The sequence below is a fragment of the Carlito syrichta genome, unplaced genomic scaffold, assembly GCF_000164805.1.
Source record: "Carlito syrichta isolate Samal-C Ts95f unplaced genomic scaffold, Tarsius_syrichta-2.0.1 Scaffold95963, whole genome shotgun sequence".
Taxonomy (NCBI): Eukaryota; Metazoa; Chordata; class Mammalia; order Primates; family Tarsiidae; genus Carlito; species Carlito syrichta.
Window position 1 is genome coordinate 68,603 of NW_007040059.1, and position 14,013 is coordinate 82,615.

At 47.0% G+C, this 14,013-nt stretch overlaps 1 protein-coding gene across 2 annotated transcripts in view; it reads right to left on the reverse strand.

The window, feature by feature from the left end:
* The window catches only part of MINOS1 (mitochondrial inner membrane organizing system 1), a 35,154-nt gene extending 34,679 nt beyond the window's left edge, over positions 1-475 (reverse strand). Inside the window, exon 1 of one of the 2 annotated variants that reach the window (XM_008062458.2) lies at positions 141-316. In XM_008062458.2, the coding sequence (XP_008060649.1) occupies positions 141-204 (64 nt within the window). In that variant the 5' untranslated portion in view covers positions 205-316. Of the gene's footprint in view, positions 1-140 lie in introns of both variants that reach the window. The other variant, XM_021714555.1, reaches the window with a different exon arrangement.
* Positions 476-14,013: the final 13,538 nt, after the last annotated feature.

A 14,013-nucleotide genomic window follows, 5' to 3' on the forward strand; every position in this document is an offset into this window, starting at 1 on the left:
CCAGCCCGACCACCACTCCCCAGGCCCGTGTCCCGCCTCCCAAGGAACCCCCGTGGGGCTGGGACAGGCCGGGCGGCCCGAACCCCGGGCAGCGGGGCCTGGCTGCAGGCCGGACCTGCCAGGAGCGAGAAGCCCCTTACCGATCTTCACGACCGCATCCGCCAGGCACCGGTCCCACTTCCTGCCGAGCTCCGACTCCGACATGTTCCCCACCCGCAGCTCCAGCTCCCCTCTCTGCCGGCCCCCGCGCTCCGACTCCCGGCAAGTCTCGCGAGAGCCGGAAGCGAGGCCCTGGCCGGGAAGGCCGGCGCCGGGACCCAGTTATCGCGAGATAATCCGACGGCTTCCGGCCCTTCCGGTTTCTTCCGCAGGTCGTCAAGGTGACAGGTTGCCAGGAGTCTCGAGGTGACCCTGACCTTGGAGGTGCGCCGGAGAGTGGCGAGGCTCACAGTCTGTAGGTGGCCTCTAGAGCCCTGTGAGAAGGACTTTACTCCGTCCCAGGGCTCGGCGTTGGGCCTGGAAGTCCTCGGGGCGGCACAGGGCACCGCACGCGGCTTTTCATTCATCAGCTCTCTCGCTTTCGCTTTTCTCCTCACTCATTCATTCACCCGTTTCCTGCCTGGGAATTCCCGCCTGCACCAGTGGCAGAAACCGCTCTGGCAGAGGGCTCCCTCTGCCAAGGCAAATGACGCTCTTCTGACCTTTGTACAGCCTTCTCCACGACTGTCCCCCTCCTGTCCTCCTAGCCCCCTCCTCCGTTCATCTAACTGCCTGGACGCCCCTTTCCTAGTTCTCTAACGGCTCTCGCTTGGTTTCCGTCAGTCCTCTTTTCGCCCGGCACCCTCTTCCCTGAGTAACGGCAACCACCGCCAAACTGTCTCTCGGCTCAAACGTCTACCCCAACTTTCTATTCATATATCTATTTATATGTTTCTGTATTACACACGCGCGCGAGCGCACTGCAGGCTCTCTGGATCTGCGGGTTCTGCCTTTGTGGATTCCATCAACCCCGGAGGGAAAATAGTTTGGGTTTTTTGTTTTGGGGGGTTTTTTTTATTTTAAAGATGTGGGGTACAAGTCAGGATTAGGTATGCAAGGGATCGTTGTGAAGTTTGGGCCTCCCTTTGGTGCCCACTTTGCCTGGTTTGAGATCAGGTACTCTTAGTGATGTCGTGGCCCCTCCCCCACCCCCACACGAAAATCGTTTTTTAAGTCAATTAAAAAATAGGCTGGGCGCTGTGGCCCACGCCTGTAACCCCAGCACTTTGGAAGGCCGAGGCGAGAGTATAGACGGAGAGCAGGAGTTCGAGACCAGCCTGGGCAACATAGCGAGATCTCGTTTCTACAAAAATGAAAATGAAAAAATAGCCAGGCGTGGAGGTGCGTGCCTGTAGTCCTAGCTACTCAGGAGGCGGAGGCAGAAGCGTAGGCTGAGCCCAGGAGGTCGAGACTGCAGTCAGCCTGGGCTACAGAGTGAGACCCTGACTAAAAATAACATATAATACAGTATTTTTTAAAACCCACCTGGGCAACTTGGCGAGACCTCATCTCTACAATAAATCAAAAAATTAGCCGGGCGTGGCAGCGCGCACCTGTAGTTCCAGCTACTTGGAAGGCTGAGGCGGAAGGATCGCCGGAGCCCAGCAGGTCGAGGCTGCGGTGGCCGGGAGCGGTCACTGCACTCCAGTCGGGCGACAGAGTGAGACTCCAACTAAAAAAAAAAAAAAAAAAAAAAATCAAATAAAAAAATACACATAAAACAATACAGCACAACTATTTACATAGCATTTACATTGTATTACATATTATAAGTAATCTAGAGATGATTTAAAGTTGTAAGGGTCCGGTTGTCCCCACTACCCAGGAGGCTGGGGTGGGAGGATAGCTTGACATCAGGAATTCAACAACCCAGTCTCTTTTTAAAAAAGAAAAGAAAAGCTGGGCTCGGTGGCTCAGCCTGTAATCCTGCGCCTTTGGGAGGCTGAGGTGAGTGGATTGCCTGAGCCCGCGGGTTCGAGACCCACCTGGGCAACTTGGCGAGAACTCATCTCTACAATAAATTAAAAATGAGCCGGGCGTGGTAGCGCACGCCTGTAATTACAGCTACTCAGAAGGCTGAGGCGGAAGGATCGCCGGAGCCCAGCAAGTCGAGGCTGCGGTGGCCGGCAGTGGCCACTGCACTCCAGTCTGGGCGACAGAGTGAGACTCCAACTCAAAAAAAAAGAAAAAGAAAAGAAAAGAAAAGAAAGATGCTCTGGTTTCTCTTCAGAACGAATAAATCTTTCGCCTTTTACTAAAGCTTTCCGTGGAGAGGAACAGTTAAGAGAGAGAGAGAGAGAGAAGGGGGGGGGAGAGAGAGAGAGACAAAGAGAGAGAGAGAGAGAGAGAAAGAAAAGAACTAATAAGTTTTATGGGCCAGGCATGGTCCCATAGTCCCAGCACTTTGGGAGACCAAGGTGAGAGAATTGCCTGAGCCCAAGGGTTCAAGGTTGGCCTGGGCAACTTGGTGAGACCTTGCCTCTACAATAAATAAATAAAAAAATTACCCAGGCATAGTAGAGCACCTGTAGTCCCAGCTACTTGGAAGACTGAGGTAGAAGGATCACCTGAGTCCAGCAGATCGAGGCTGCAGTAGCCATGATTATGCCACTGCACTTCAGTCTGGGTTACAGAATGAGACACTGACCAAAAAAAAAGTATATAAAAGCATGTGTGAGCCGGGCTCGGTGGCTCAGCCTGTAATCCCGCGCCTTTGGGAGGCTCAGGTGAGTGGATTGCCTGAGCCCACGGGTTCAAGACCCGCCTGGGCAGCGAGACCTCATCTCTACAATAAATCAAAAAATCAGCCGGGCGTGGTAGCACATGCCTGTAATTCCAGTTACTCGGAAGGCTGAGGCGGAAGGATCGCCGGAGCCCAGCAGGTCGAGGCTGCGGTGGCCGGGAGCGGCCACTGCACTCCAGTCTGGGCGACAGAGTGAGACTCCAACTCAAAAAAAAAAAAAAAAAAGCATGTGTGAAGGTGATATGCAAATACTACACCATTTTATAGAAGAGATTTGAGCATCCCAATCCCCCAACCGCTATCAAGAATGATTGTAAGCCGGCTCGGTGGCTCAGCCTGTAATCCTGCGCCTTGGGAGGCTGAGGTGAGTGGATTGCCTGAGCCCGTGGGTTCGAGACCCGCCTGGACAACTTGGCAAGACCTCATCTCTACATTAAAAAAAAAAAAAAGAATGATTGTATATTCAGCATCCTTGCTAGTGTCATTGACCTCAGTCTTCCTTACCCGTTTCCGTCCTCCAGCAAATATCAATCTATGTCATTCCTTGGATTAGAAGTTGTCAATGACTCCTATTCATACACTGGTTATCTCCAAGCTTCACGCTGCACTCAATCTAGAATCCTATTCTAGTAGCGCTAAGGGTTGCTTCTTCCCTTCTCATTGTCCCATAAGTTGCCTGACCCCACGGAATGCTCTATCTAGTACTGAAACACCTGGTTAGAACTGTTATCTGCCAGGAGAACTAGATGGTCCTTAAGGGCCTGAGCTGTCCTTCTTCATCTGCGTACTCCAATTCAGAAAACAATGCCTTGGGTAGTAGAAGCTTCTAGGAAATGGTTGTTGAACTGAATCGAATTTATTCACCCCTTTATTTATTCTCGGCAACTTTAACAGCAGAACTGTGCTGTCCCAGACCGTGCTACACCAGAGTTCCTTCCTCCAAGAAACCTTCTTCTGTGGCCTTCTTCTCCTAGTTCTCATCAGATGGTATTGTAATTATTTGTGTGTCTCTTGGATTTGACTGTGAGCAAGGTGAGAAAGGAGACTATGCTGTTTCTGTATCCCCAGTGCTTAGCAGAGAACCTGGTATATATTGGACTCTCAATAAATGCTTGCTGAATGGATATAAAGATAAATGAATATATAAATGAATGATCTAATTCATTAGCATTGTGTTGAAAAAGAAAAGGAAAGTTAACTTCATTAAATACCTATGATGTGTCACAAATATCCCTGGCCACCTCACATCATTTCATTTATCCTCACCAAAGGTTGAGATTAATATCTTCATTTTCACAGATTTGGAAACCGAGTCTTTAAGAAATTAAGTAATCCAGAAGATGCACAAAGCTCTGTCTCATGTAGATTTAAAACCGACAGAAGTATTTTTATTGAATTCAAGAATGTTGGAAACTTCTGCAGAAGGAAGAGAGCAAATTACTAAAGCAATCGGAGGCCAAAGGGAGAGCATGGATCAGGAGCAGATCTCAGTGTGGCTGTTTCCTGACTTTGTAGCTATTGTCCTCTTTAGCCATTTCTTCCCCAATGCAATATTTTATCCACTGCTGTATTCCCTAGCCCTAGCACATTCTCTGACATATAGTGTTTGCTTGATAGTTGCTGGTTGAATAAATACAATGAATGAAAACTTTGGAGTTTGTATATTTCTTGGAGAACAGAGATCAATACAAGTTTTTTTAAAAACCAGCAATACATTCAATATAAACTCAGTTACATTTAAAATGATTAAAAATAGGTTTCTCGCTGAGCTCGGTGGCTCAGCCTGTAGTCCCACGCCTTTGGGAGGCTGAGGTGAGTGGATTGCCTGAGCCTGCGGGTTCAAGACCCGCCTGGGCAGCAAGACCACATCTCGACAGTAAATCAAAAAATCAGCTGGGCATGTTAGTGCATGTCTGTAATTCCGGCTACTCGGAAGGCTGAGGCGGAAGGATCGCTGGAGCCCAGCAGGCAAGGCTGCGGTGGCTGGGAGCGGGCCACTGCACTCCAGTCTGGGCAACCGAGTGAGACTCCAACTCTAAAAAGAATAGGTTTCTCAATGCTGAAGTTGCAAACATGGAAAGGAGGAATACTTAAAAGAACTCTGTGTCAGACTGAAATTGAGGGCGTCAATATGACCTCATGGTCTTTAATATAATAAAGATAGATATAAAAATAGACTGGGTGTGGTGGCTCACACCTGTAATCCCAGAACTTTGGGAGGCCCAGGTAGGAAGATTGCTTGAGGCCAGGAGTTTAAGACCAGCCTGGGCAATGCAGAGAGACTCCTGTCTCCACAAAAAAATTTTAAAACTTAGCCAGGCTTAGTGGTGTGTGACTGTAGTCCCAGCCACTTGTGAGGCTGAAGTGAGAGGATCACTTGAGCCCAGGAGTTGGAGGCTGCAGTGAGCTATGATCACTAGGCAACACAGCAAGACCCTGTCTCAAAGAAAAAAATAAGAATAAAAATAAATAATTATAAACATAGACACGTGTGTGCGTGTGTGTGTGCCCATCTCCTGATCCTGTCTACTGAAAGGACCTAAAAGCAATGATACACTAGTAGCGACAAGCTTAGATCAAGCTTAGATTTTGACTTCAAAATACCATCCCCTACTAAAAGGATCAGAGCTTTTCGGAAAAACAGCTGAAACTCCAGGGAAGGGGCAAGGAAAATACAAGATGAGCCTGGAGTATTTTGTTGGGTCAGGAAGTAAGAACATCATCAAAGGATGATGGCAACATGTCAAAATGTTTTCATAACTACAGCCTGGCTCCTAGGGAACTCTGGACGCCATTATTGTTATCATTAGCCCTTCTCTCAATTAACTGCAATGAGTTTCACAAAGATCGAAGTTTGCATTTCAAGTGGGTAAAGACAGATTCTTGCATAGCGACAAAGCAAGCATCTTTTTATACAGGATTGAAGAAAAATGGAAAGCAAAAGTTGTTACTTCAATAGGCTAGATTTTACTCTCAACCGGTTAATCAACTAAACATAAACCCTTTGTTTAGTTTACTAGGTTGTAAATTCAGTTTCATTAGCAATATAGATTAGAATATTTTCTATATCACAGCACCTGCATAAATAAAGGTCATTGAGATGCCAGTGGTTTTTTTTTGGCATAGTTTCTCTTCCATTAAAAATGAATTCCTTTCTTAAAAGGAGATTCACATTTTTTTTTGCTTTCATATCTTCTCTCTCCAAGAGGGTCCTATATCATTTTGCCCCTTCAGGAATATGTTCAAAGTCAAATAGGTACTATATGGCTGCTTTGTTTGGTTCAAAAGCCCAGGGGACCCCCTCCCCTTCTTTACATGTATGTAAAGACATGTTTGTCATATGATCTATATCAAACATGCAGAAGAGTACTAAAAACATAAATCTGAGGGCTGTCCAAAACAGAAATTTATTTATAAAAAATTGTGTATTTATTCTTACATGTTTAAACTTCAGTCATCTTCAAAATACTCTTTGTTTGATGTAACACATCTATCAAGATGCTTTTTTTCTTTTTTGAGTCAGAGTCTCACTCTGTCGCCCAGGTTGGAGTGCAGTGGCACACTCATAGCCATCGCATCATTGACCTTCTGGGCTCAGGTGATCCTTCCGCCTCAGCCTTCCAAGTAGCTGGAACTACAGGCACGTACCACCACGCCCAGTTAATTTTTTGATTTATTTTAGAAATGAGAGCCGGGCTCGGTGGCTAAGCCTGTAATCCCGCGCCTTTGGGAGGCTGAAGTGAGTGGATTGCCTGAGCCCGCGTGTTCGAGACCTGCCTGGGCAGGCGAGACCTCATCTCTACAATAAATCAAATAATTAACCGGGTGTGGTAGCATGCGCTTGTAGTTCCAGCTACTTGGAAGGCTGAGGTGGAAGGATCACCAGAGCCCAGCAGGTCGAGGGTGCGGAGGCCGGGAGCGGCCACTGCACTCCAGTCTGGGCGACAGTGAGACTTCAACTCAAAAAAAAAAAAGGAATGAGGTCTCACCAAGTTGCCCAAGCTAGTCTCAAACGCGTGGGTTCAGTCAATCCTCTCACCTTGGCCTCTCAAAGTGCTGGGATTATAGACATGAGCCACTGCACCCCGACCAAGATGCTTTTTTCAAACTGCTCAAAACAGATTTTGAACTTGTCGATTTTGATGCCTTTTAGTGCTTCTGCCGTTTTTTCTTTCACCTCTTCCATCTCTTGAAAGAATGAATGGGGAGCAGGAATGATATCTTGTTTACATCTCTGGCACTAGCCACACCAGGTATTCGGTGGTGGTCAATTTATGTTCTCACATCGCCCTCCTTTGAGGCCAGAAAGTCACTGTGTGGGATACAAGCTTAAGAGTGAGAACCAGAGTAGGTTTAAGTGTAGCTTTGTGGTCAGTATGTGCTGGAATTGACCTCAGAGAAAGTTTAAGTGTAAGGAAATGCTTGGAAAGTCATGTCTGAAGGTGGAATTTCTGCATTTGCCCACATTTAAAGGGGCACATAAATAGATTAATGAGAGAGCATGTGTTTGAGACAAACAGTATCACCAAATTTGTTTGGATTTAAGTTTGTGAGCTTTACAGTAACAGTCAGTGAAAGTTTAAACATTATAGCATTTGTTTTAATACTTCAGACGTCAACTGAAATCATACATCTGTCCACAACAGAGGCTCCCCAGGCTAACTTAATGTCAAGTTGGCTTTGACTATTACCCAGATCATATGAACTCAACCGTGCTGGGGTTACTGGCTATCACTTGTCTGTTATGTTTGGTTAATTAAAAAATTCAGAAATTGGGCACAGTTGTCCCAGCCACATGGGAAGCTGAGACAGGAGGATTGCTTGATCCCAGGAGTTTGAGGCTACAGGGCATGATGGACTGTTAATAACCATTGTACTCTCGCCTAGAGAACAAGCAAGAACCCCCATCTCTAAATAAAGTAGATAAATAGGTAAAATAAAATTAGAGAATGCATAAATGATTGCATAGTCAATCCAATCCATTTGGTAGAGAAAATATTTCTTTTTTTTTTCCAAGCTGTGGGTCTCACTGTGTTGCCCAAGCTGGAGTACAATGGCACAATCATGGCTCACTGCAGCCTCAGCTCCCTGGGCTTAGGCAATCCTACTGCCTCAGCCTCCCAAGTAGCTGGGACTAGAGGTGGGCACCACCACGCCCAGTTAATTTATTTTGTAGAGACGAGGTCTCATCATGTTGTCCTGGCTGTTTTGTTTTGTTGTTGTTTTGTTTTGTTTTTTTGAATCGGAGTCTCACACTGTCACCCAAGCTGGAGTGCAATGGCACGCTCATGGCTTCTGCTGCCTAGACTTTTTGGGTTCAAGTGGTCCTTCCACCTCAGTCTTCCAAGTAGCTAGAACTACAGGTGTGCTCCACCTTGCCTGGCTAATTTTTGATTTATTGTAGAGATGAGGTCTCGCCATGTTATCCAGCCTGGTTTGAACTCCTGGGCTCAGGAAATCCTCTCGCCTCAGCCTCCCAAAGTACTGGGATCACAGGTGTGAGCCACCGCACCCAGGCTTAGTAGAGAAAATATTTCTAAACATAAGGCCCAAGGAGAAAAAGAGGCATTCTTGGCAGGAAATAGTTTGGATAGCCTCCTCTTAATTTATTTTCTGTCCTACAGCCAGAAGGGTGAGTATCCAAGCTGTGAAATTGCAATTTGGTCTGTCTGCTTCTAAAGTCACACCTTTACCTAGGACCTGGATACCTGAACTTCAAGAATCCTGAAACTCAAGCCGAGCTTGGTGGCTTAGCCTGTAATCCCACTCCTTTGGGAGGCTGAGGTGAGTGGATTGCCTGAGCCCACGGGTTCGAGACCCGCCTGGGCAGTGAGACCTCATCTCTACAAAAAATCAAAAAATCAGCTGGGTGTGTTAGTGCATGCCTGTAATTCCAGCTACTTGGAAGGCTGAAGCGGAAGGATCACCGGAGCCCAGCAGGTTGAGGCTGCGGTGGCTGGGAGCGGCCACTGCACTCCAGTCTGGGCGACAGAGTGAGACTCCAACTCAAAAAAACAAAACAAACAAACAAACAAAAAAATCCTGAAACTCTATGCAAATCTCATGTATGAGTACATATCTGTTTTTTCTTTGAGACCACACCTTTTGTTAGATTCTTAGAAGGACCCAGATTCAAAAAAGGTTAAGACCCATTGATCCGGAGCCAAAGACAGGTCTTGGGGAGGATGCAGTTCCTCCAGCAGAGGGCAGTGGCGCCCACATTCACTGACCTCCTTGACCTCCCAATATGGGTTATCAAGAGCTCTGGAGGTTGAGCCTGGTAGGCCTGAACCAAGTTCCCCAAAAAATAACACTGATTTTCCCCTGCTTTTCCTATTGGATTGGTGTTGAAATCCCATTGTCACCCGGGTGGGGTGGCTCAAGCCTATAATCCCAACACTTTGGGAGGACGAGGCGAGAGGATTGCCTGAGCCCGTGGGTTCGAGACCAGCCTGGGCAACATGGTGAGACCTGTCTCCACAATAAATCAAAAACTTAGCTGGGCATGGCAGTGTGCACCTGTAGTTCCGGTTACTTGCAAGGCTGAGGCCGAAGGATTGCCTGAGCCCAGCAGGTCGAGGCTGTGATGGCCGGGAGCGTGCCACTGTACTCCAGCCTGGGCAACAGAGTGAGACTCCAACTAAAAAAAAAAAGAAAAGAAAGAAAGAAATCCCATTGTCAACCCCTGGGGACTACATCATGGGATGCAGAAACTCTCAAGCAGTGGCTCTGGGAAGAACCATCTTTTCCTCTCAACTTCCTGAAAGGGCCTGGAGGAGTCTTCCCCAGAGACACATATTTTTCCAAGCTCTCTTGCTCCTTTGTCAATGCTGATTTCTCTGGTTTCCATCATGGACATGTTTAGACCACGGGAACAAACACTGATTCAGAGGTCCTGGTTAGAAGACATTCTTCAAAGGAAACTTGAATGAACTAACTTGGACTCTCAGTTGGCTACGCTTGCCTATAGAATAAACACCCAACGCCTTAGCTTTTGAGAACGGTTCACCATCCCTCATCTTTTTGGTTACTCTCCCATACAGAGATCTCCTTCTTGACCAAACGGTTCCTCCATTTGCTTTGGGCTTTCCAACAGGCTCTTGAAGAGGTTACTCCTTCCTTCCTGTTTTCATTCTCTTTCCCATCCTTCAGTACCTTCTTCCTCTTCTGGCTGATAATAAACAGTGGAGCATAGACGTAAAGGGCTCAAAAAGATCAAAGAAGCAAGTCATATAGGTAATTGGAGAAAGAGTCTTGCAGGCACAGAGGAGCAAGTACAAAGGCCCTGGGGTGGGAGCCTGCTTGGCCTTTTAGAGGTACAGGGTGGATGGACAGAGTGTGCAAACCAGAAACAGAGTCAGAGGAGTGGTGGAAGCAGATGGTATAGGACCATGTTGGTCATGGCATGACTTTGGTTCTACTCTAAGTGAGATGGGAAGATAGTGGTTTTGACGGGAGGAGTGACACCATCTCATGTGTTATAAGAATCACTCTGACCACTGTGTTGAGAATTGAATGTAAGGGGCAAGGGAAGAAGCAGAGAGCCAGATGGGAGATTGCAACCATTTGGAATGATGGGAAAGGAGGTGATAAGAAGAACTGAATTACTATATATTTATATATTTTTTTGAGTGTTGGACTCTAGATACACTTTGAAGGTTGAGCTGATAGGATTAGCTGATAGATTTGATGTGAGGCTTGAGGATAAAAGAAAGAGTAAGGATGGTTCTAAGGCTTTTGGTATGAGAAAAGGAAAAGATGGACTTGACATTGAAAGGGGGAAAACAAAGAGAAAGATGTTCGGATGGGGGAATAGAATCAGGAGTTCAGTTTGGGATAGGTTAAGTTTGGAGATGCCAATTAGACCCAGTTTCTGTACTGCCCCATATTTCCTCAACCCTCTCCCCTTCTCTCCACACCCTCTTGACTGTTGACTCAAAGAAGAGCCCAGGCCGCCACAGCCAGTTGGTTCCTCCACTGAGAAGCTGGCTGCCTCTATGTCTACCAGGGGAGGGCCAGGCTCCAGTTTGCCCTCCTCATGCCTGCTGCGACAGAGCTGCAAAAGTTCCAGGGACCAGTCCGCCGACACCATGGGTCCTCCTACTGCTTCTGAGCCCAGATTAGATTCTCAACCAGGACTGGAGGAGATGTCATCCTCAGTGCAGCCCAAAGAATCCAGAGAGCAACCGGGCTCGGTGGCTCAGCCTGTAATCCCGCGCCCTGAGAGGCTGAGGTGAATGGATTGCCTGAGCCCACGGGTTCGAGACCCGCCTGGGCAACTTGGTGAGCCCTCATCTCTACAATAAATCAAAAATTAGCCTGGCGTGGTATCGCACTCCTGTAGTTCCAGCTACTTGGAAGGCTGAGGCGGAAGGACCGCCGGAGCCCAGCAAGTCGAGGCTGCGGTGGCCGGGAGCGGCCACTGCACTCCAGTCTGGGTGACAGAGTGAGACTCCAACTCAAAAAAAAAAAGAATCCAGAGAGCACGACTCACAAGTGCAGGGATAAACACTTATCACTGAAAGACAAGGAGTAAGAAGGAGTCAACAGATAAATTCCATTGTCTTCCGTGGACCAGAAATAAACCTTCTTCTTACCAAGAGGCAGTACTAAGGTGCTGTGGTTCCATCAGTCTCTATGGAGATGCTCCCAGGCTTTCTTGTGAACTTGTGGCTAGCTCCTCAGTTGCACACTCTTGTGTTTGCTTTCCCTCCCTCCCCTCCCTCTTTTCCAATAGAGCGGAAGTGTGTGAGCTTAGCCTCAGGCTCTGATTTCCAAAGAACCCAGGCTAAGTCAATTTAAGTGGAATGCAGAGTGAGCAGGAGAGTGGTCAATGGTGGGGATAAAAACGAAACTTAAATGCATATGCATACTTGACTAAAATCACCTAAGAAATAAGTATAGACATTTCCTACCTACTCTGTGCCAAGAAGTAGAAGGAAGAAAGGAGAAAGGATGATAAAGGACAGAGCCTTGTGACCCTCTGACATTTAGAGGAGATGAGGATGGATCAGCAACAGAGAACAAGAAGGAATGACGGTGGGTGAGAGGAAAACCAAGAAAGGATGGTTTCCTGGTAGCCAAATGGAAAGAGTGTTTTCAGAAAGAACATGATTAACTGGGTCAAATTAATGACAATGAAGAGTGATCACTGGATTTAGCACCAAGGAGGCAACTTTAGTGACATTGACCAGGAGAGTTTCCACGGAGTAGTTGGAATCAAAGCTTGAAGACAGTGAGTTTGAGAGACACTGGGTGGAGAGGGATTGGAGACAGCAAGTGTACACAATCTTTTCAAGGACTTTGTCTCCAAAGAAGGACAAAGAAAAGGGGCAATAGCTTGGGAAGGGATGGGGTTGATAGTGGGTTTTTAGGATGGGAGACATTGCTCATGTCTGTGTGTGGATGGGGATGGTTCAGTAGTTAGAGCAAAACCATGACGCAAGAGAGGCTGCGACTACAGCCTGGGAGTTCCCAGCAGAAACACTGAGATTTTCAATGCCAGGGGCCTAGAAATAGGAGGTTTATTTCTAAGGAAAGGGGGAATGCTAGACATCTGGAATTTCCTCTCCATGGATGCCTGGGTCTCTGGGGCCCAACTTTTAAAGTTGAACATTTACTTTTTGATGTGGTTAGAATCTCTGAGCCCACAATATGTTCCCAAGAGTATTTCATTAAATGGGAATCTGGTGTGCATCTGTGACTAATTAATGCTGATCAAAAACAATTAAATATTAAATGTCGGTGCTGTTACCTGGTCCCTTACCAATAATTGCAAAGGGCTGAATGTAATTATCAAGTCCTGACCTCCGTAGGAACCAAGTTCACGTTAAAATAATGAAAGACTAAAACTGAGCTAATGAAATGGCAGATCTTGTGAATTAAAAAAAAAAAGTGAAGCAATGAAATGCTAACCATCATGGCAAAGGTAGTGCTGAAGTTCTTTTCCTCAGCCTTTGGGTCTGGAAGGGCCCTTCTCCGAGAGAAAAAATGGAAGCTCCACTTAGCCATATAGTAAACATTTCTAACCGTTCTCCTTATAGTCGAATGTCTTCATACGCTGATAACTGTTAAAGGATATATATAAAATGATTTAATTCACTCAAATGTTTAATGAGAACTTGATTTGGCCAGGTTCTATGCTAAGCTCCGGGAATAAGAAAACACATAAGAACTCTGTTTTCCACCAGCCTCGGTGGCTCAGCCTGTAATCCCGTGCCTTTGGGAGGCTGAGGTGAGTGGACTGCCTGAGCCCGCAGGTTCGAGACCCGCCTGGGAAACTTGGCGAGACCTCATCCCTACAATAAATCAAAAATCAGCCGGGCGTGGTAGTGCATGTCTGTAATTCCGGCTACTCCGAAGGCTGAGGCGGAAGGATCTCCAGAGCCCAGCAGACAGAGGCTGTGGTAGCTGGGAGCGGCCACTGCACTCCAGTCTGGGCGACAGAGTGAGACTCCAACTCAAAAAAAAAAAAAGAACTCTGTTTTCTAGGTCTAGTCTGATGTTTCTCAGAGAATACCCTAACGCCCCCCATTATCAGAACCACCTGAGGGGCCTTGCCCTTCCCCCTCTCTATTTCACTGAGTGTGATCAGGGGTTGCTGTCATCTCCTAACCTACACAATACTTTTATTTTCATTGTTTGTCTTATTTTGGGGTGATTTTTAAAGATGGGACAAAAATGCCTTTATTCCACCATCTTGAAACTGGCAGGCCACCACCACCCTCGTGGTCCTGGGGAGAGGTGGGACACACCCAGTGGATCCCACAGATGGGCTGCTTCTTCCTCTTGGGAGTAGTGTGGGAGATCAAAGAACAAAGACCAAAGGCAATGGCATGGATCCGTGTGGTTGCTGAGAGCCAGAAGAATGAGTCAAACCCAGTGGACCATCCAGCAAAGAGATGGGTGGAGGATACAGACTGTAGTATGAAGCCAAAACAAAGAGAGTTGAGAACCAAGAAATTTATGAACAAGGAGTAGCAGAGTGGAAAAACAACGAGGTGGTCTGGGAGGATTCCAGAGGCAAACTGGGGATGCCTCATGGTGACTTTAAATCTTATCCCTAGCCGGGCTTGGTAGCTCAGCCTGTAATCCCGCGCCTTTGGGAGGCTGAGGTGAGTGGATTGCCTGAGCCCGCGGGTTCGAGACCCACTTGAGCAGGCGAGACCTCATCTCTACAATAAATCAAAAAATTAGCTGGGCGTGGTAGCGCGCTCCTGTAATTCCGGCTA